We start from the raw sequence: 23,359 nt of genomic DNA, 5'->3' as shown, positions 1-23,359 counted from the left end.
CCCCCCCCCCTGCCAGGCTCGCGGCGCAGCTGGCTTCGCGCGGCCTCCGGGCCGGGGGCGGAGGGGTCGGCCGGGTCAGCGTGGGCGCTGGGCACCGTGGGCGTTGTCCGCCCCTGCGGCGTGCGCTGGCACCCGTGCCCGGGTTGTGAGCCCTTACCTGGCGGAGGTGCCCGGCCTGAGCCATCTTCCTCCTCCTCTGATTCATTGTTAGCAAAGGGCTTATTGTCACCACTGGCTCAAACCTCTGCTTGGCTTCAAATCGTCGAAAACCCTAGCTTTTTTCCTTGTTGGGTCGGGTTGTGAACAGAAACCAGGGACAACTGATGCGCAAAGCTCACGCGGGGAGAAGGCGAGGGTATCGGCCTGGCTTTCTGTGCCTCCATTTCTGAGGGAGATGATTAAAAAACAATTTCTAAGCCCAGATCTAGGAGTGACAGCTTAACCTCCTCACCCTCTAGGCAAAAAAGCACAGCAAATCCCTTTCCAAGACCCGTTTTTCTACCCTTTCCATAAATCATTTACTATATATATAGTTTTTAATCGTGCTCTGCAATTTCTGGAGCCCTAATTGGTTTTTCAGTGCGCAGATCAATTAAAAGCCCATTTAACTCAGCTGTTGCCATTTAAATGAATTGTTTTGGCAGATTAGCAAGATAAAGATCAGGTGGAAAAATCTTTGCATTAGGAATTCTATTAATTAAAATCACTACTTTAGACTACTAAATCTTGTTTTGCTGGTACAGGAATTCTGTTTACCAGATCCTTTGTTTGCAGAGTAAAATGAGTTAACTTCTCACTGGGTACTTTTTACAAAATGTCAGTTTATAAATGTTTATTTAAAGAATCAGGATTAAAACCGTTTTTGTTTTGTTAAAACAGCTAGGTAGGTTTAATAATTGACAGTTTGAAAGGAAAAGGTTTTCATTTCTAGAAAACGAACTCGGCCACTAATGAGTTAATGTCAGAATTCTGCCCTTGTTTTAAATCATTTCACTGGGTTTATAGTTTCAGCTTGGCCTTGTTTATTTTCTTTTACTGTCTCCCCCCCTCCCCCCCGCAAAGTTTTTGCTCTAAGGCAGGAGATACTGTTTTACTTTGACTCCTTAACCATTTCTAACAGGTGGGTTTACGTAAAGGCATATATGTGCAATAAATACTTGACGTTTTAAGAAAAAAATTCCTGGGACCTTAAGGGATTTTTGAAAGGGACACTGTGAAGAAAAAGGTTTCAGAAATAACTGACATTCATTTGCTCTTCAAGCCAGGGCTCAACAATTTTCCTTGAGAATTAATAGTGACTCATCCCTCTTCCTACAGATTGTGCTGGAGTACTTTTGTGGAGAACGAGCGCAGTCATATTGGAAACAAAAGACGAATCCCTTAAATCTTTCTTCCCTCTCTTTTCTTCACTAGGGAGAATTGGAAAAGTTAAATCAATCCACGGATGACATCAACAGACGGGAAACTGAACTTGAGGTACCGGAGGCTGGGTCCCTGTTTTTGGTGAGGTGGTGTCAGTCCTGCTGACACCAGGCGGCTTGATCTTGTTTTAATAGCTGGGGGATGATTGCTGGCGTCCCCTCCACGGAGTTGAGCAACAGCCCGCTGCCTGACAGAATAAAATACACTGCTGAGCCCAGCGGGTGGGTGGAACACATGTGGATCCTATTTCACACGTGTTTCATCATGGGAGCTCGGTGGGGCCAAAACCAAGGGCTGTGTGGAGCACTAAAGTTCACGAGTCTGCGGAAAAGCTTGAAAGGATTGAGGGGAGAATTAGCCGCATCCTGTAAGGGAGAAGAATGAATGAGTTTACAAAGTTTCTCCGATATTTTAGGGTGGCTCCTTACCTTTGTACTTGGAAACATTGTGTATTCCCTTAGACTTCTACCTTCTTTGACTTTCCTAAAAATTCACCCCCCTTCCACTTCCCTGCTCATTTCCTTATTGTCTGTTTGCGTGTAGAGTATAATGATCTTAATGGTAGCAAAAAGCTGTTTAGACTGGAAGGGCTTTCCTGCTGGGAAGAATCTTGGGGGAGACTAGAACTTGATTTGAATTTCATGAGCATCTTCCAACGTGAGTGTAAATAGATGAGCATTCTTCGCAGCTACCAATTAGTCCCTATCCCTTTTTAGTGGTGGTTGGTTTTACCATCCATCAGCACATTTGAACAACGCCCACATGGGTCTGAGTGTCTGTGAATGACTCCTTCAGAGAACCCAAGGGCTGCAGAGAGCTGTTGGGAGGACCTGTTTCTGTAGCAGGAGAAGTAGTAGGGAAGGTCACTGAAAAGGGCAGGAAACATCTGGTCCCTAAGAATGAGGGTGTGGGAGATAAGAATAATCTTCAGGGGAGGACACTGGCAGCCTTGATTTCTGACTGCATGGCTAGGCCCTGGAGGCACCAGATCTGAGATTGGCCAAAAAAAAAGGGGGGGGATTAAAAGCATGTTTTCTGAGTTCTGTGTGAACCGTTATTGCTCACCCCTCTATTTTGATTGTATTTACGTATACGGGCCGCCCTCCCCCCCAGGTGAGGAACCTGCATGTTTATTTAAGATTTTTTTTTTTGACTTCTGATGAATCGAGTCTCTTGGGGCAATTGAAATCTCTCGGACTCTCACATTTCTAATATATTAAACAACAAAACCCCTGCCATTTTTACAGGGCTTTAGAGTTTACAGAGTGATTTTTACAAGCTTTAGCTCCTGTCACAGCATTCTAGAACTGTGCTATCCAATATGGCAGCCGTTGGGCATGTGTGGCTCTTTACCTTTAAATTAATTGAAATAAAATGAGAAATTCAGTAGCCACATTTCAAGAGCCTAGTAGCCACCATATTGGGCAGAGCAGAGAACAGTTCCATCATTGTAGAAAGTTCTGGAGAGCACAGTCCTGGAAAGTGGGGTCTGCCTCTTCTCCAGATGAGGATGTTGGAGGTACAGGGTCTCATGGTTCAGTGATATGGCAGAGCCAGGTCATTTTCCACACCACTTCTAGCTCCCATGTTTGCCATTCCAACTCTGTGTAGACAATTCAGAAATAGGCTTTTTTTTTCCCCCCAAAGGATTGCTTTATTTGACAAATATTTGTATGCCTGCACTTGGCTTTTTTGGGCCATGAACAAGAAGGCTCCATAAAGGTACTTACCTTCGGAGTATTAAATTGGTTCACCTGATAAACTTCTAGCTCTGATTTCACAATCCTCTTTCTGAATACACGTAAGTGTCTGTGTGTGTCACGGGAAGCTGCAGGACAGGTGTTTCCGGCCTTGCTCTGGAGAGCCCTGGCAGCAGTGAAGAGAGGTGGTCAGAGGGGCTTGTGTTGCTGACTGATCTTTTCTTGGTATTATTAGGATCAAGGTGGACTCACAGAAGTATAACACAAGCTACCTAAGTCATGAAAACTTCCCTCATGGCCACATTGAAAAGTAAAAACGAAACAGCTGAAATTAATCTATTTTGGTTAGCCCAGTACACCCAACATGGTATAATTTCAACATGAAATGAATATACAAGTAGTTAATGAGATGTTTTATGCATATATATATATATATATATATATATATTTTACTAAGTCTTCAAATTCCTGTGCATATTTTACGCTTAGAGCACATCTCAGCTTGGACCGGCTACGTCTGCGTGCTGAATAGCCACGTGTGGCCCCAGGTCTCCTAGGCGTTTCCTGTCAGACTCAGGAGCAGTGGGATTTCACCCTCAGCGCCAGTGCCCTGACGCTCTTCACGCTGCCCGAGCCCCGAGGGGAGGAGGACGTGTGTCTGTGGTGGGCTGCGTTCCTTCCGTCAAGCACCGGGCACCCACCTTGGGTCGGGCACTGTCTGGGCCACTGCAGATCAGTGGGTGGACCAGACAAAGGCCTTGCCCTCAGGGAAGCTAATTTTAGTTGAGGGTGAGGAACCGAGAGGTAGATGATAATTGCTGATTGTCATCACTGCAGCCAAGGAGTGATGTGACAGGGGCTCTGGGGGAGGGGTCACTGGAAGACACCTGAGCAGAAGCCCACGGCGCAGGAGTCCCTGTGTGAAGAGGAGCAGATGGAGTGAGCCGTGGGGGTGGTGGGGGGAGTGTGCCAAAAGATGTGGGACAGGAAACAGCCATTTTAATATAGGGTTGGTTCTCTCGTTATTCATGGTGACAGTTTTCTGTAAAGTCACTGTGAACATTGAATTAGGGAATACTGAACCATTGCCTGGGCCTTTTATTACGTGTTCCTCTGAGCCTCTGGTCACTCTTCATCTGCTGAGCAATCTAGTACCTTGTTTTATGTGCGTTTCTGTTTAAAGCCAGTTTATTTCGTAGACATTGTTGATTCATTACTGTTACACTCATCGGCAACAGCCTCGTGCCTTGGGCCCTAAGGAAGCTTGCGTTGCGTTCCCCGCAAGGCCCGGCACAGCCTTCGTGGGCGGGAGCGCTGGCCAGCACTGCAGCCCTGGGCCTGGGGGCCGCTTCAGACAGCTGAGTCCCCAGCACAAAGCACGAAAGTGCAAACAGCGAGGCACCAGCTGGACCGGGAAAGGACACTTGGTTACAGCAGGAGAGCTGAAACAAGGCGGAGGGTTTCTGTGTTCCGCCTCCCTGGGAACACGCATGTCCAGCAACTGAAATTGTGCCTGCCCGTGAGTGACTGACTGTAGAGGCTCTTGGGAGTATTGATTTTGGAATTACACATACATTTTAGTGAGTATGGAATCTGCAAATAATAAGGATTGATTGGCTGTCATTTCAGAGCCTCTAGGGAAGGGTCTTTTGCTTCTGCATTTCTTGTCCCTTTGCTTTTTAATTACGATCTGGTGGGGCGCCTGGGTGGCTCAGCCGGTTAAGCGCCTGCCTTCGGCTCGGATCGTGGTTCCGGGGTCCTGGGATCGAGTCCCACAGCCTGCTTCTCCCTCTCCCACTGCCACACAGCTACCGCTGCTTGTGCTCACTCTCCGCCCCCACCCCCCTTGGTCAAATAAATGAATAAAATCTTTAAAAAAAAAAATTACAGTCTGGAGTGGCCAGTACCCCTCCCGACCTTGACTCTGATTAAAGCATGTTGGTGATGGGGTTTGTGTTAGCTGCTGCTTCCCTCAGAACGTGGCGCAGTTGCCTCTGGGCGGCCGTAGGCTGAGGTGCAGGCCTGGATTCACCCTAGGATCCCATCCCTTGTCCCCCTTGTTCCGGTTCTTTAAATCGGAGAGTACCGAAAGACCTCTGGATGCCAGCCACTTTCTGTGTTGTCAGTTGGAAATCTGCCCCTTCCTGCAGCCTCGGTTTGCCTCTGCCATTGTTTAAACAATGTCGTATTCCCTTGCACTCTGATTTATATCAAGAGGGCCCGTCCTTTCAAACTGGCGACAGGAGTAACCTTTTAACGAGAGAAGCCCTTGGATATGAGCCTGATATTTCAAATTAAGAAAATAAATGTATTTTCTCACAGACATGTGGATTAGTCAGCTTTAATCATTGAGTATGTATTGAGCACCTACTGTGTGCTGAGAACTGCAAAGGGGAGAGAGCAGTGGAGAGAATGGACAGAGAATTATAATTAGTTAAAATACACAGTAGGTTATGGGGTGATATGCCTTAAGGAGAAAAACAAGGCGGGGAGGGGCTAGCAGTGTGGGTATTTGGGAGCCTGGAGGATGCAGTGTTACATCTAGTGGGTTTGAAAGGCTTCCCTGAAAGCCTGTCTGGACAGAGTGCACCTCAGGGCCATGTGGGGGCTGAGCATTCCAGCCAGAGAGAACAGCCAGTGCTAAGCTGGGAGTAAGACCTGGCCTGACCGAGCACCAGCAAGGGAGGGGCTCCGCGGTCCTGAGGGGGGTGGTAAGCCATGGATAGAGGAGAGGAGAGAGTCAGAGAAATGTGTCACTCAGTGTGTAACAACCCTGCCAGATAAGTAAATGTGCCGATATACTTTTACAAGAGATATTCTGTAGAGCGAGCTTTTCCCCAAGAGTTTATGAAAGCAAGATGCGGCACAGAGGATTTTTAAAGCATTGTAATCAAGATCGCAATATTTCCGTGCCAGTTACCTGTTTTTGACCATGATGTGCGGTGTTTTCATGGTCTCCCTTGCTTGCCTGGAAGGCAGGTTCTTCTAAGGGCCAGGAAACTAGCCCTGGTGGAGGAAGGACACCACCAGGGCTAGTTACCCATGGACAGCTTTTCTCCCTGCAAGTAGTTAGAAGCTGACTTTTTCAGCCTGCCCTTCCCCAGGGAGGGAAAAGCCGATAATTGTCAATGCTCAAGCTCTTTCCCTCACTGCTTAGGTGGGGGTGGTTGGAAAAAGCATTTGATTCTTGGAGCCAGCTGTGTTCCCCAAACATGCATAAGGCTTGCACCTAGAATCTGCCTTTCTCCCCCTCCAGAAAGCAGCACTCTGTCTTTAAAAACAACAACAACAAAAAATTGTGCTTGGAACCTCAGGGATGGGAGAGGAAAGGTGGGGGTGAATTGGAAGCCGTCTGGGTGATGTGAGCTGGAGCTGCAGCTGCTGCTGTCCTCACAATTTTGGCCTGAAATTTGGCCATCAGAATGGTAGGACTTAGGGCTTCCTGCTTCAGTGATGGTCCCCCTCACAGCTGCTGGGATGTCAAGGGACAGTAACTTTTGACCCAGCAATTGCACATGTAAGAATTTATCCAAAGGGAATAATTGGGCAAGGATATAGGTCCAATACTGTTCATTGCAGCGTTGTTTAAAAATGTTGGAAAATTATGAACCCAAATGACTATCAATAGGGGATCTGTAAAATGAATACTGTGCGTGGGCAATGGCTGGTAGCCTAGGCCTTAAAATGATGACATGGCTTGTTATTAACCTAGAAGGATGTCTGAATGGAAAACAGATTCCAAAAGAGCACACAGTATGGTCCTATCCTAAAAAATATGTTTATCTGTGTAGAAATATCTGGCAAAGATTATACACGTTCTATCTAATGAGAGATGAACAATATTTATTGTCCTTATACTTTCCTATATATTTTTTGAGTTATTTGCATTGAATTTGTATTACTTTATCATCAGGAAAAAACCCCCCAAACCCAAAGTCACGGGGAAGTAGTGGGTTGAGGGAAGACTGGTCTCAGTATCAGGTGACATGGGGTAGCATCTGAGGTCTGCTGACTTTTAGGGGCACTTGGCTCTTTGGAACCTGAGTCACTTCGTCTGTGAATTGGGGTAGTGATTCTCGCCCATGTCCTGGGGTGGCCTAGAGGACAAGAGGCAGTGCTTTGATAGCCACACAGCCAGAGTGACGGAGAGGCCTCATGCCTGCAGGGCAGGCAGGGAGCGCCACGGCCCACGGGGTGCCAGAAGCAGAAAAATCTCTGATGGGATGTCCACTGGAGCAAGGCCTCTCACAGTCTCTGGCCAGGGCTCCGTTCTCCCCCACGCCCCACCATGACATTTCTTTGTCAGAGACTGGCTCTGGGCAAGGGGCCAGAGAGAGGGCTTATATGGGTGGGATGGACTTTGAAGTCACTGGAGCAACAGGCCTTTGCTCTGTGGCTGGTCTGCTGGGGTGTGGAGGTCAGCTTCCTGAGAGAGCCCTGCTTTGTTAGCGCGTGTCCTCTCCTGGGATCTGTCTGGTAGTTTGTGGTGCGCAGGGGCTGTCCGAGTGGATGAATGACAGCAGATTGCCCCTTCATGGCTTTGGGCACATGACTGTCCCTGGGCTTGGTTTCCCCATCCCAGTGATGGTGCATAGTGAGCCATTATAAGTATTGCTGCTCTTACCGAAACGGGACAGCTGTGGGCTGCAGCGTGGTTCATCCTTGCAGGGAAGACTTCGGTCCATCCTGGGACATCTTCCCTGCCTGTTTTTGTCTCCTAACTGCTCTTCAGTCACAATGACAGCTCACAATAATAGTGTCTACGATGTGCCAGACCCTGTTCTAAGCACTTTGTGCACATAACTCACTGAGACCTCAGAACAACATTATGCAATAGATGCTATCATCTCCATTTTGCTGATAAAAATGGAGGCATAGAGTTCAAGTGTCTTACTCTTGAGCAATTGCTCAACTTCAGCTCTGTTGACATGGTAGGCTGGATAATTCTTAGTTGCGGGGGTGAGAGGGTGGGGGCTGCCCTGTGCATTGCGGTAACATCTGCTCACTAGAGCCAGCAACAGCACCCTTCCCACCCCAAGTTGGGACAACCTAGCCGCCTCCAGACTTGCCAGTGTCCCCTGCCGTGCAAAATTGCCTCTGGCTGTGAACCACTCCAAGTGTGGCCCTTGCACGGGCTGCCTCAGTGTGACATAGGACTTTGTTAGAATTGCCAAATCTTTTTTTTTTTTTTAAGTTCATTTATTTTTTAGTAATCTCTACACCCAGCGTGGGGCTTAAACTCACGACCCTGGGACCAGGAGTTAGAATTTCTGAGGATGGGGCCCAGGAGCCTGTCTTAATCTGTGCCTATCTCATGCATATTCATCAGGCTGTATTCCTGTCATTTCTTTACTTGTCTGGCTCCCCCACTGGGCCCTGGGAGGGAGGGGCTGGGCCTCCCATTTTTGCGCCCCAGCATCCCCTGCAGTGCCTGAACACAGGTATCGTGTGTGTCAGAATGGATGAGTGTTAGTTTGTGGCCAGGATCAAGCTTCCTTGTGGACTCGTGGCTCTCGGCATTGTCCTACACGGTGTCCTACAAAACAGGCAGGGCTCCTTTCTAGATTGCCTGCTCTGGAATTGTGTTTGTCCCCAGGCTGTTCCTAGACTGCCCCTGCGCACAGTGTCAACACTGATAGAAGACAACCTGTGCTCTCCTTGCCCTCCCCAAAGTCCCTTGCTCAGAGGGGTCTTAGCTCACGAAGGTATAAGGTTCTGCCTTACTTGGAGATGCTATGGGTTGGTTGGTTTTTAAGATACAGTTGATGAACAATATCCTGTTAGTTTTAGGTGGAAGAGTGGCCTTTCACGTTAAAAAAGGATGGCATATGTGGATAGAGACAAGTGGCCACGATCTAGTTAGTGGGAGGAAATTAGGTAATAAAGTATATATAAAACTGTATGTGGACCGTATATAAAACGTTATACAGTAACAGAATCTGCATCTGAGAGAAGAAAGGTCTAGTGTGGTCCACAGACTATGAATTGCTTATGACCTATTAAGGTGAAGTAAACACAGAAATTGAGAGTAAGACTTGGGACATTTTTTTTTAAACGCAGTGTGACATTGCTGTGACTTCCACATGGCATTTCACTTTTCTAGTTTATTTTTATTGCATTCCGCAGAAGCGTTGATTCACAGCGGGGTGAGGGGTGGACAGTCCAAGACCATAGAGTTTGAGAAGCATGGTTCTAGATAATGTACCCACAGATGTGACTCGTGGCTGTTGTAAGAATGCGGGTGATTTTTATGTTTCATTTTTTGGTATTTTATGAATTATTCACAATGACTGTATTTTATCATCTTCATAAGCAAGGGATGGGATGGAGAATGAAACTGTTATAAAGAGATGTCTTTACGAGTCAAAGACATGAATTTTATATGGAAGGAATTTTCGCAACTACGAAGGCTGGTGGGAAGAAATGTTTGGATTGGTAGTCCCCGCCTTCATTGTAGATAAACCCTGATGTCAGTGGGCTTGCTTGGTGAATTACTGTATTGTTAAATGGTCATCGTGGTAATTCACGGTGGCATGGCAAGTGCCGTAAAGGCATTTTGAGGATTGTCTACAGCCAGAAACCCTCATTGATACACTTACTAGAAAACTCAGAAATCCCCAAGATAGAATAGTGGGAAACATTTCAAGTATTGAGACTATTTAGATATTGAAACTTAGTTATTGCATGAATTTGAGTTACTATATGAGTTTCGAGTGGATGAGGCCTGTGGGCGCAGAGAGGCTGTCTTGCACAATCTCACTCGCAGGCGCTCCATTCGCAAACTGCTGTTAGTACGGGCTGTTGGCGAGAACACGGAAACAGCTCTCCAATGTTGGAACAGACTCCATTGCCTTAAGAAAAAAATCAGGTAGGTCTTCCTTTGAAGCTGTGAAGACCAGTGAGATGATACGCAGACTTGGCTGGCCCTCAGCTGGAGCCCGTCGTAGGAACCCAGGCACTTGCTACTATGGCACAAACGAACTTTTCTGTAGTGAACGGGACTGTCCTCAGGTTTCTCCAAGATCCCTTTCACTTGGAGGTGCCACAAAGTGTCTCCACCTCAGAAGACGACAGGGGCGGATGGATTCGTTGCTGTCCCAGTGGTGGAGAGAAGCTTCAGGTCACAGAGTCGGCAGAGCAGCGGTCCCCATGGACTGTTGCCTTTTCATACAAAGCTGCTGTTTTTTCCTCTGAGCGTTTATCGTAGGGACTTTTAACATAGCGGGCTGTGTATGTGTTCTGGCTGGATGAATTGAACCTCTACTGAGCCTTATCCTTTGGCAAGTATCCCAGTTCTTGTTGCCCGGCTCCTCTTGAGAGTGGCTTCACCTGCCCAGCCTCACTCGGACGTTTCCAGCAGTAAAGACTGGGGCTTGTATGTGGTGCGTCCTCACCAAGGGCCTCATGATAATTTGCAGAGCACCTCCTCGTGAGCTCGGGGTACCAGCCTCTTACTTTCTTAAAGGAAGATGAAAAAAAAATTTGTTCTATTCTTGCCTGATTTTTCCTTTGTGGTGTTTTGCTGGGTTATCCAAGAGATATTAATGTTTGCTCTGACAGAAAGAAACTGCTAACAGGGAGACAATGAGAGGAACATCCGCTGTTTGTTATAACCGCAGACAAGCCCACTTAGTATAAACTCTTCCATTGTTTGGCCTTAGACTCCGCTGAGGCATGATGAATGGGGTTTGGTTGTGCTCGTCCGCCCTCCCCTTCTGGTGCTAGCGTGCAGGGATTCGGCTTCACCCTGCTCGATTGGAAGCCTGCAGATTCGATGTTCTCTTCCCCAGTTTTTGGCTTTCTTGGAAGAAGAGTATAATGGGGGTGTTGTCCTGCCTCATTGTTCTGGTTACTATTTCTGCCCAACCAATTACCCCACAACCTCATTGCTTAGAACAGGTGCTCTGTTTTGCTGGTGACTGTGGGTCAGGAATTTGGAGAATGCTCCGCTGGGCAGTTCTCCCTTGCAGGGTCTCACGCAGTTGCAGTCTGATGTCAGCTGGGGCTGTGGTCATCTGAAGGCTTGACTGGACAGGACATCTGAGGAGGCCCAGTCCAGTGTCTGGGAGCTCAGCTGGGGTCCTCAACTGGAGTGCTGAATCTGACCTTTCCGGCACAACGGCCCAGGCCCTCTGACCTCCTTAAGGCATCTGGCTCCCCCGACTGTGAGCATCCCGACGTGACCAGGTGGAAGCATCATGCATGGCCTTTTCCGTCTAAGCCTTGGGAGTCTCATAGCAGCACTTGTGTCACATTCTGTGGTCCACGAGGTCATGAGCTCACCCTCATTCACGAGGAGGGGACATAGATCCCATCTCTCGATGGGGAGCAGTGCCAAAGAGTCTCGAGCCACGTTTTAAAACCGCCATGCTCATGGTGATGAGGTACGGACACGGACTCGTTCTGAGGCCTGCAGGCCATTCGTGTTCATTTACTTCCTGACCAACCACATTTCACAATGCCTTGTCGAGGTGCTTTAATGGTTAACCAGCTGGCAAAGCAAGGCCTTTGGTCAGCATTCTCAGTGACCCTTAAGCCGGCCAGCAACAATAAGAGCAAAAGGAAACTGGTTTGTTTGTTTAAGCAACGCTCTGGGTCTTGTTTTAGGGAATTCTTTGCCACTGTGCCCGTTTCTTAAAAATGTTGTCTGAGAGAAAATGATGCCATGGCTTCAAGGCCTATTAGAAAACATCAGTGGAGCCTAAAGCCGAAAGTGCAGTAGCTCGGCAGACACTTTATAAATTCAGGAGCGTGGAGGGGAGGTTCTCAAGCTTCTTGGGCAGCTCTGGACATGCTGCTTGCTTTCCTTGCCCCTGGTTTTGCTTGCATCCCCACTGGGGAAATAGAATCTTGGTTTTGCCTGCATTTGCTAGAAACTGGATCTACTTCCCAAGTGGGAACTTGTTAAAGCAAACCACACTGCAATAAAACGTAGGGTCAAAAATGGGTAGGAAAACTTGTTTTGGAGTCAGTAGATACTTACTACCTAGAACGTGGTAGAAAGAGTGGGCTTTGGAGTTCAGGAGGGCTGGATTTGAATTCTGCCTCTGCCTCTTCATAAGCTAAGCAGTCTTGGCAAGGTTGGGGGGTGTTTTTTGGTTTTGTTTTTGTTTTGCCTTTCTGGGTTTTTCTTCTCTCTGCAAGGGGAAGGGCAATACCTGCCTTGCAGGGCTGTTAAGGATTAAATAAGGGGTGTTTATGAAGTGCCTGGCACGGTCCCTAGCCCGGAGTGTTCAACAAATGTTGGTTCTTTCTACCTTTTGTCATTTATTGAATAATGGCGCCTACATAAAAGGCATGATTTATTGAAAGCTTATTGTGTGCTAAGTATTGTGCTAAGTGCTTTATATAGTTTACCCTAGTCTCACAGCAGCTCCCGAGGACATTGACAAGAAATGGAGGCAAGAAAGATTGAGTCCCTTCTCGCAGGTCACATGGCCAGCAGGGAGGCGAGCCAAGATTTAAATTCAGGAGTCTGAGACTGGAGGCCACAGCCGCAAGTGGTGTAGGGATGTGTGCTGTGCGTGTGGAGGACGCATATTCTGAGGTCCCCACCAAGACTGCGGGTGAAAGAATGCTGGTGTAGGACTTAGGGGACAAGGCGTTCAACCCGCTCTGATTCTCACCGGGTATACATCCTTGGGAGGGGATCTTAACTTCCCGAGGCCTCAGTTACCTCATCTGTGAAATGGGAGCATCTGAGCTAAATGACCAGCAGAGTCCCGAGATTTCGATGTTAGCTATATGCCAAAAGAATTATGAATCCCCCTTAGTCTCGATGGTGGGGGAAATGCGAAAGCTCTTTGGTCAATCTATGCTGCAATAGGCTTAACATTTTATTTTTATTGAAGCACTTCTTGCACATAGGTAGGGAAAAGCCCCTGAGAAGTTTTACTGAGAAATGAAAGTCCTCTGCCTCATTCCTTCCCACCCCCTAGTTCTACTCCCAGAAACAACCACTTTTAATGTTTTTAGTTATTTCTTCAGGTGGATTTTTCTGTATGTCTGAAGTGATAGCAATGGATTTTGACTTCATTCTTTTGCGGCCTGTGCCCTCCTTTCTTTCCATTCTGATGAGCTGCAGGCAGGAGGAAGGTTCTCCAAAGGAGGCAGGACAGCCAGCTTGCCTGGAGTGCTGTGGTGGGTGGAATCATGCTTCCAACAGAGGCCGCACTGCATGACCTGGACAGGTTCCCAAGGTTACGTGAATTTACCCTAGCGTCCTGATTCCAAAACTCGTGTTAACTACAAAATGGGCCTTGTATTGCATTCCAGCGTGGGTGTGGTTGAAGCACTACCCCTGATAAACATGCTTGTCAATGGTATATTCCATCCAAAATGTAATATTTGCGAATTTTTAGAAAAAAGTGGGTCCTAGGGCGCCTGGGTGGCACAGCGGTTAAGCGTCTGCCTTCGGCTCAGGGCGTGATCCTGGTGTTCTGGGATCGAGCCCCGCATCAGGCTCCTCTGTTGGGAGCCTGCTTCTTCCTCTCACACTCCCCCTGCTTGTGTTCCCTCTCTCACTGGCTGTCTCTTTCTCTCTCTCTGTCAAATAAATAAATAAAATCTTTAAAAAAAAAAAAAAGGTAAAAGAAAAAAGTGGGTCCTGAAGTTGAGCAAATGTGTTCATAAGCCTTTGGTGTAAACATGGAAATAGTTCACTTGTGGTTGAACTCCGGAAAATGCCATGGTTTCAGCAATTGTGCCTCCTTTTATGCAAAGAATCCTGTGGGTTTAAAAACCTGTGTTTGGCCATGAATGAAAAAAACATTGGGACCTGTCAGTCTTTCTAGGTGTGTGTGTGTGTGTGTGTGTGTGTGTGTGTGTGTGTGTGTGTGTGAGAGAGAGAGAGAGAGAGAGGAGACAGTATATGTGAGAGTGGATGAGCATGTGTGTGTGAGAGAGAGCGTGTGAGTGTTGTGTGTATGTTTGTGAGTGTTGTGTGTGAGTGTGAGAGTGTGTGTGAGAATATGAGAGGGTGTGAGAGTGTGTGAGTGAGTGTGTGAATGTGAGAGTAAGTGTGTGAAAGTGTGTGTGTGTGTGTGTGTGTGTGAGAGTGTGTGTGAGAATGTAGGGTTGTTATGTAACTTTAGTCTTTCCTCCAGGGCTAACTAGGACTGACCCTTGTACCCCAAGATTTGAAGGGCTATGGCGTTTTTTCTTTGTGGTGCTTTGGACCTTGGGCTATTTAAACGTACTGTTTTATAATTGGTTCAGTTCCATTCTGGTGGCTCACACTCATGTAACATCATAAAACAAAAGATGAATTGAAAGTGAGTCTTTTCCAAACGGACATTCTACAGAGTAACTGGCTCATATTATTCAAAAATATCAAGGCCATGAAAGACAAAAAAAAAAAAAAAAGACTGAAGAACTGTTCCAGATTAAAGGAGACTAGAGGAATACGACAACTAAATGCAAGCTGGCAAGCCTGGATTGGATCCTGAAAGGTTTTTTTCCTTTACTATAAAAGACAATAGTGAGACAGTTGATGCAATTTGAATAAAGTCAGAGACCAGATTAATTGGTTGTATCTGTGTTAACGTTCAGATTTTGATCATTGTACTCTGGTTACGTAAGACAACTATGGGCTGAACAATTTCAGGGTTAAGGGATGTCATGTCTGCATCTTATCCTCCTTTTTTTTTTTTTCCAAATCTGAAAGTATTTTAAATTAAAAATTTGAAAGGAAGAGCCTTTTCCTTATTCCCAGATCTGCCAGCTGCCTTAACTCAGCTTCCAAATGGCAGGGCCTCCCTCGGGGATGGGATCTTGATGTTGGCCAGACCTTCAAGGGAAACCTCATGATCCGGGCTGGCGGGGACAGCTCTGGTGGGCTGTGATGTCCTTTGAGAGGGGACTGGGTGCTCTCCTGCATGTTTGGAAACATCCTATAGTCATGTCAGGGCTCTAGATCAGCCTTTCTGTAGGAGGAACTTGGTTTTCGTTGAGCCTAAAGAAAGTTCTAAGATCTCTGTTAACCTCAGAAGAGGGGAACTTGCAGCAGGAAACCATATTGACCACCATCTTTTCTTACTTTCCTTTTCCCCCCTCTCGGTGGAAGGAACCTCTTGATAATTCAGAACCAGGGCAAGTGGTGTGGTGCTATGAAAAGAGGAAACAGCACCTGGCCTTGTCACCGAGGCAGTCAAGCTGCATAGGGCCTGCCCTCGGGTCCGGAGCTGGGCAGTGCCCAAGCTGGGATTAGAAACCCCTACACTGTGTCTCATAGCCACTCAGACGGCTTTACTAAAAGGGAGGATTTTCTGAAAGGTTGAAGGAACCTTTCATGGAAGGCAAGGGAGGGAAGCACCATGGAGCCTTAAGCACAGAAAGCCTGAACATCCCAGATGGCCGACCCTCTCGGTTTACGCCCGTTGTTCCAGCCTAGTTATTAATAGTGTTCTGCCTCACGGTCAGAAGTGCCTTGGTTTGATTGATAATTTATGTGGCCGTGTAATTGCAGGATTAGAGTCTGGGACCCAGCTAATCTCCCACAAGCCTTCCTCTCTGCTGCCTCTGTTCTCTCATTGGCCTTGGCTCACTATCTGCCCTCGCTTTGTCTCTCCCTCCTCTGGCTTCCTCTGTTCCCTGAGACAGGGTCTTGCAGCAGAAATATGGTGGCCAGGTTCTGCCTGATGCAGTGGGGACAGTCCCCACGGGAGGAACTGGTGGGTTTGACAGATACCCCAGGAGGCCTCTGCTACTGAAGTCAGAGCTCGAGGTGGAAAAGAAAAGGAGTCAGAAGGGAGAGGAGCTAGGTACCTGGTTCTCAGCAGTGACTGGCTCCCGGTCGAAGGCCCTGCTCTTTTCTTCCCCGTTCTTTTCTGTGCATGTTGCCATTCCTTTAGAGCTGTTCTAACCAGGTTCTTCTGGTTGGATGACCCTCGCTGATGTGGCATTGGGCCTGCAGGGATGGGGAATGTGGCTCCCAGAGGGGTGGTGGGGCTGACTCCAGCTCCTTGCTCCCCTCCCCTCCCCACTTCTGCTTCCTCCTGGCTCCTGCATGCTCAAGCCTTGGCCTTCCTGGTTGGGCTCTCTAAGCCCCAGCTCTCCACTGGAGCCTTCTTCCAGTTCTGCCTCTGCTGCAAAATTCCCGAAGGTGAAATGTTATTGTCCTGGCTGCCCTTCTCATAGGTCTATGAAAGCCACTCCCCTTGGGACCTGGGACCGAGGGAAGGAAAACTAAACAGAGGCAAGGAAAACAGGCCGCTGGAGGGCCGGAGACGTGTGGCCTTATCTCCCAGAATGGAAAAGGGGAGTGAAATCCAGAGTTAGGGGCTAGACTTGTGCAGTCCCATGTAGCAACCATGAGCCACATGTGGCTATTTAAATTATAATTTAAACGTTATAATGTAATTAAAAATCCGGGCCACATTTCACATTTTCATTTGGCCGCATGTGGCCAACGGCATCTGTGCTGGACAGCACAGATACAGAACATTTCCACTCCTGCGGAAAGTTCTGTCAGACACCTCTGGAGAGCTCTTATCCCTTTTCACCCAAGCGCTATTTCAAGTGTTTTCTTTGTGTGTTTTAATAGCTGCCACAAGTGCTCTTAAAGAATAGACTGAAAGGGTGAAAAGAAAACATGGTACATAGTAAACTTAAAAACATCCCAGGTACCTTATAACTGGTCAGTAAGTCAGTTTCCAGTGGTGCCTTTTGTCATGTAATTCTAGAATGTTCCTGCAAATGGAGACTTTACACGTCGAATTCTAGTTATTCTTCTGCCACTGTCATAATTTTTGCCATATCCTAGTTCTGTATATACTGTTTATTCCATATTTTCCTTTAAGCCGATTCATATTTTTACTTCACCTTGTTTGAAATGGAGACTTCATGACTGTAAGTGGAAAGCCATCCAAAGGAAAACGCTTTTTAAAAGCGAGCTTTTTATTTTGTTAAGTTTTTAATTTTAATTCCAGTGTAGTTAACATAGTGTTAGTTTCGGGTATATGATATAGTGATTCAACAGTTCTGTACATTTCTCAGTGCTTATGATAAGTATACTCTTAAAGCATGCTTTTTATTGAAGAATTTTACATGTATGTACAAGTGCCCAACTCGGAAGGGCACATAGCTTGGTGATTTCCAAAAACAGTGCCGTTTCGTTTCCAGTGGATTTGCTGTTTTGCTTATCAAATTCTAGCAGATTCCCTTCTCTGTGGAAGGCTCTGAGCTAGACTAGCTCCCCCATTCTTAAGGAAATTAGCAAATGTAAAGATGTGGGAAGGTGCTATGGAGACATAGTAGCACCAACAGGGCCTTCTCCTTGGACAAAAGCAGAAAGATCTGAGAAGGAACAACTGCTTCACTCTTATTGAAAATACACGGGTGTTTCTAATTTGCAAGAGGTCTTTGCAGAGCAGGCCCAAGGGGGAGAGAGTGGCTTAGTCTACACAGCAGACTGGTGCTTTTGGCCTCGGATTCCCTTTACACTCTTGTAATCCAATCATTGAGTACCCCAGAGAGCTCTGGACTTGTGGGTAATATCTATAATATTTGCTGTGTTAGCAAAGTTAAAAACTTGTTTTATAGTCTTAAAAACCTGTATTAATTCATTAAAAATGACAGTAATAAACCTTTTACATGTTGACACATATATGATCAGAAATAACTATTTTCCCAAACTAAAAAAATTTCATAAAAGGAAAGTAATCATTTAATAGTTTCTTGCTTGTTTGTTTTTAACAAGTCTCTTGCAAGTCTGGCTTAATAGAAGAGCTGAGTTCTCTGCTTCTGCATTCCATCTCTTGTGATGGCACATACCAAGTAGTCTCTGGAAAACTCCCCTGAACACTCTTGAGAGAACAAAGGTGAAAAGGCAAATAAGTCCATCGTGATAATGAAACTGGTTTTGACCTTGCAGACTCCCACTGAAGACCCCAGGGACCCCCACCACTGTCCCCTGGACCACACTTTGGGAACCACAGGTGAAGGGAACTGCATCAGACAAAAAGACTAAAGGTGTGTGTTTGCTTTTGTCTGAAGTCTGACATGCGCTGGCGTGTGACCTCTGGCCACGCAGCACTATACCTGAGATACCTGCAGACTGGGGACTGTCATTCTTGCTTAGCCCGTCTTACAGGGTCATTGTGAGGCTCAGATAATGCCTGTGAAATATTTCTACAAGCAGCGGTGTATTTATAAATGGCATTACTAAGGATCTTTTGAAGTATGACAGCATCTTTAATTTGTAGGACAGGTTTTTTTTTTTTTTTTTGACAGGAAGTAGGATTTATTGGCATGAATAGGGAGGGGGCAGTGGTGAGGTTCTCATGAGAGCGGAGCCTGCCATTTGTCCAAGGGGCCATGATTAGGGATGTATTTGACCCACAGCCATGTGGGATGAGTCACTTTTCAGCCACCATGTCTTCAAATTCATCTGCATTATATTTAGTAAAGCCCCACTTCTTGGCAATGTGGATCTTCTGGTGGCCAGGGAACTTGAACTTGGCCCTGCATAGAGCATTGATCACATGCTCCTTGTTCTGCAGCTTGGTATGGATGGACGTGATGGCTTGGCGGATGTGCCCTAGGGCTTTCCAAAGGCACCCCGCGTCCCGGTGCGGAGCCTAGACTGGAGATAGCATGAGGTCAGACATCAACAGGCTGCATACACTACCAAGGAGGCTACTGTTTGCAACCATTGCACACGGGGTCCCCACAGGGAAAGAGCAAGGTAGTCATTTTAAAAAAAATTGATGTCCCGTCTTCATCTTACTTGGTTCTGGGGATGCGTTTGTGAAGGGGAAAGGCTGTCATTCTCATCTTACAGGCAAGATAATTGAGGCTTAGGTGAGTGGACTGGCCAGAAAATAGAGGCCGGTCCCCAGTTGGGGACAACCAGCACACTGGTGCTGGCTGGTTTGGTTTTGCCGGGGTGCTTGCTGATGCCGGCTGTACTTCTGACACACTGACGTGTTCACACAGGGGTTCGGCGCCTCCCTCAGCAGTTCTCTGCTTGAATAAATTGCCCTCAGCCTGAGTCACCTAGTGGAAATGACACAGTTTTCAGATTTGAAGAACTGAGGGATCCAAGCAGAGGGAATTCTTTTAGAACTTCTTCACATGCTGATCTAAAAAATCAGCTGGTAAACAGCCCCGGATGGTAAATGACTTGTTTTTCTTGACTGGTGAAAGGTCTGCTCGTTCTCGGGAGATAAGTTTATAGGGAAGTGCATGGATCATTTACTGTAGGGAAAAGAGTCAGTGCTCTCCCTTCCCTGGACGTTGCTGGAAGCGACCCTCCGCTCTGGTCTTGGGAAACACATTTTTCTGTAATTGTAGGAGATAGGAGAACCACAGTCAGTTCTTGCCTTGAACTAGGAACTAAAGCATAAAGTACAAGTTCAGTTGTGGAAGGTGTCTTTAAAGATGTGGCCAACTAGCATTAAGATGGATTTAAAGAAATGTTTTTATACAAGTTAGGTTGAATTAAAGTGCCAGATTCTGCTCCATGTAAGCATGGCTTTGTTGTCATGGAAGGGAACCTCCAGCAGTTAACCATATTTAATTACAGTGCTTTGCCATGGTATGGACTATAGATTGACCCTGCCCTCCCTGTCTACACTAATATGACTATGGCATCCTTTTCAATCTTTTTTTTTTTTTAAGGTTTCATGCAATAGTGAAGGACAGAAATAGAATTTCAACTAGCTTGAACAAAACATAAAACAGTGATGACAGCTGGGGGGATGTGTGTGCTGTTTTGGCTCTGCGGATCTGCGGAAGTTGGAGTATAGGGTTAGACTGTGAAGCATTGCCGGGTCCAGAAACTCCAAGTGTTGCTGGGGCTTTCTTCTCTCAGGCTCTCCTTTCACGGTGCCAAGATGTCATCTGCTCCACGCTTTCATTCCATTCTCTCAGGCGCCTCTGGGGAAAACAGTTCGTCTAACAGTTTCAGAGAAGTCCCAGTATGAAGTCTCATTGGTTCTGATGGGTCACATGCTCTCCCTCCACACTCCCCGAGGCTAGGAGTATCCAAATCTGATTGGCCAGGCCTGGGTCACATGACCACTTCTGGGCCCTGGGTGAGGCCGAGGAAAATCAGGGCTGTTAACATGGGGCAGGCAGTAGAGATTTTGGTTTGTGGCTTCTCACGCTCCAGTATTTATGGAGAGTTGTTACTCAAATGGCTATGATTCTCTGTGGAATCGTAATGGAAGTGGGTCTGCTTATCTTCTCGGGGAGAAGGCAGGCTTTGTGTTCAGCTTTTAATGCGTCTTGGATGAATAGGCTTGTTGGGGGTTGGACGTCAGCCAGTCGTGCGTCACCGTCACCGTCCCCGCCAACACAGCCTCATTGATAGAGGGAAACGCTGGTGTCAAATCAAGTCTCTTGGGTGCGGTACCCTTTGGTGGCCACACACTTACTCAGGCTGGTGGGTCCCTGACTCTGCCCCCCAGAATCACCTGAGGAGCCCTGTGAACTCTTTGGTAAAACCCAGATCTGATCCCGTCATGCCTCTGCTTAAAAATTCACCGTGGTATTTTACCACGGTTTTTAAAAAGGGAAAAACAAAATAAAACAAAAAAACCCTGCGTTAGTGTCCCATCCTTCTACCCCACTCCCATTTTTTTCCTCCTTTAGAGGCAGTCTAATAGGTCAGCTTAACGTATTTTAGCTGATTAGGTAGTAACTTCTAGGACTCTAAATAGTGGGCTCTGTGTGGTTTCTTGTTGATTTGTCAGCTTTAGTTACCATCTGCCAGCATCCCACTTGGAAGATGAGATTTTAATCTCTTTCCTCCCTCTGTCCCCCCCCACACACCCCTTTCCAAACACTTCCTTCCCTCCCACCAGAACTATGGTGTAGTCCGTGTTCAGTGCTCACGTGATCGCCACTATGGAAGTGCTTCTCAGAGGAGCTTTCCAGTAAACTACCATTACTTTCCTTTTTGTGGTAGAACGCATTCTTGGGTCGTTTCTGACGGGGCATGGGAGGTCAGTTGAGACTTATGTTGAAATAAATACATCAATCCACCATGTCTCCCCACGGTGCTTGGGATAAAGTTCCAATGCCTTAACTCCGCACACGTGCCCGTTCTCGTTCCAGCCCCCGCCTGCCCCCTGGCCTGTGGCTCTTTGCCCCTGCTGCTCCCTCTGCTGCTGATGCCCCTGCATCTCTGTCTGGTGACACCCCCACGTCCCCTTTCTTTGCGGCCTGGCTTGGATGACACTTCGGGTGGCCTTCCCAGTTGTGCTTCTGTTGCTGTGTGCATACTGAGGTCTTAGTATTTCTCACACATTATACTTATTTACTGCTTGAGTTTAAATCTTGGCTCTGCCATTTCCCAGCTCTGTGGCCTCAGGCAAGCTACCCTGTGCCTCAGTTTTCCTCTTTGTAAAATGCAAATAACAGCAATAGCACCTACCTGATAAGGTCGTTAGCGATTGCACAAATTGATGGAATAAAAGCATTTATAATAGCATCGGCCCCATAGTAAACTGCCATCTGGACTCTACATCCCTCTCCCTCACCAAGACAGACTTGGGTGGGTTCTATTCACCAGGGCCCAAAATAGCTCTTGGCAAATCAAAAGTCTCCAGGGGCTGGGCTGGGCACCTAAATGAGTGATGCAGGCCGGGCGTGATTCAGGCACGGGGGGTGTTGGGGACTGGAAGGGGCAATCTCTTTCTTTCTTTGCTTTTCTTTCTTTCTTTCTTTCTTTCTTTCTTTCTTTCTTTCTTTCTTTCTTTCTTTCTTTCTTTTTTTAAGATTTCATTTTGGGGAGGGAGGGGGAGAGAGAGAGAGGAAGATGGAGAGCACAAGCAGGGCAGAGGGAGTAGCAGACTCCCCACCAAGCAGGGAGCCTGATTCAGGACTTGATCCCAGGACCCTGAGATCATGACCTGAGCCGAAGACAGATGCTTAACTGACTGAGCCGCCCAGGCAATCTCTTTCTAAGGGGGCACCCTCTATTCCACTTCTAGGTGGGTGCCAGGTAGGAATGGGGACCCAGGGTTGCCAGATTATCAGATTGTTTTCCTTTATGAGAATGGTTGAGGGTCCACTTTTTTTTTTTTTTTTTAAATATGGGTTTTCCTGGCATTTAGTACACAGTGTACAGACCACAGGCGCTAAGCCTGCTGGCCCATAGGCTGCTGGTTTGGGGCCCAATTCTCATTTTACAAAAGAGGACCAGGGTGACGCCATGATCTGCCCTGGGTCACATGCCGACTGATTGGGCCCTCAGTTTTCTCACTTGTCTGGACGGCGGTAACACTGGCGCTGCCTCCCCCGGTGGGGACTTCGAGGATTCAGTCATGCGTGCGAGCGCATTTGCAAAGCGTCTGCCCACCCGGTGTAACGGGCTGCCCCTTCCACCATGTCAGCCTCGCCCGCCGCAGGGAGACCTCCTTGGTGTTTCTTAAAATAGGATCGTGGGTCTCTCTTTGTGCCAGGTGGTCAGGTGGGGCAGCGGGGGTGGATTGTGTGCCTTTACCAAGCGTCTGCTGGGTGTCCAGGAACTAGTAGTAGTTTTACGTTTGCTTTCTCCTCTATTCCTTCTACCTTTCCTCCCTGTGAGGTGGAGTAGCTATTGGGGATAAAAATGATTAATAAGTTCGCTGATCAGGGCCTCACAGAGGTTTGGATGGGATTGGATCCATCATCATATATATATATATATATATATTTTATATATATATAAAATCCCGGACAACATGCTGCCTCCTACATATTGGAAGTTAAGTCTGGGAGAAGGCACTTGCTCTGGAGGACAAATCTAGTGGGTTCTTCGTCTTTAGAAGCTGTAGCAGGTGAGTGCAGGCCTGGCTAGGTAGAGGGGGAGGCAGGGAAGATGATGATGACGACGATACAGGACTGGGGAAAGGGCCAAGGCCAGTATCGGAAGTAGGATGGGGCTCAGGAGCTGAGAAAGTGCTGAACGAGGCGAAGGTGGTAGCCTCGTACGCTGGGGAGCTGGCATCATTTTCAAACCCATCCAGCAAGCCCTGGCGCCATATGATGGAGGGGAATGAACTAGAAGTGAGCAGACCTTCCTTCACCGCCATGAGCCATCCCGTTGGCCCAGGAGGCCCCTATGATTAGGTGTTTAGAGATTTCGGAGCCTTACTTGTGAGGCAGGCCCTCTGTGGCCAGTGGAGCGCACACGTGTTCTACCAGCAGGATGGCTGTTTGGTCCTGGGGCAGCCCCACCGCTGGTGTTCATGTGTTGTTCCTTCTCTGAGTAGCCATTTCCCCTCTTAAATGCGAGCCTCTCCCTCCCC

The 23,359-nt window shown here is 47.3% G+C and overlaps 1 protein-coding gene and 1 pseudogene across 2 annotated transcripts in view; one reads left to right on the top strand and one right to left on the bottom strand.

Moving 5' to 3' along the window:
- The window catches only part of SH3BP5 (SH3 domain binding protein 5), a 69,710-nt gene that overhangs the window by 547 nt on the left and 45,804 nt on the right, over positions 1-23,359 (top strand). For both annotated transcript variants that reach the window (XM_040636827.1, XM_040636826.1), the window contains exon 2: positions 1,414-1,476. In XM_040636827.1, coding sequence (XP_040492761.1) covers positions 1,414-1,476 — 63 coding nt within the window. The remainder of the gene's footprint in view (positions 1-1,413; positions 1,477-23,359) is intronic.
- LOC121104331 lies at positions 18,673-18,832 on the bottom strand (annotated as a pseudogene).

The sequence above is a fragment of the Ursus maritimus genome, unplaced genomic scaffold (genome assembly GCF_017311325.1).
Source record: "Ursus maritimus isolate PB19 unplaced genomic scaffold, ASM1731132v1 scaffold_20, whole genome shotgun sequence".
Lineage (NCBI taxonomy): Eukaryota > Metazoa > Chordata > Mammalia > Carnivora > Ursidae > Ursus > Ursus maritimus.
Note: the sequence above shows the minus strand (reverse complement) of the source record. Positions and strands in the feature narration are given on the sequence as shown.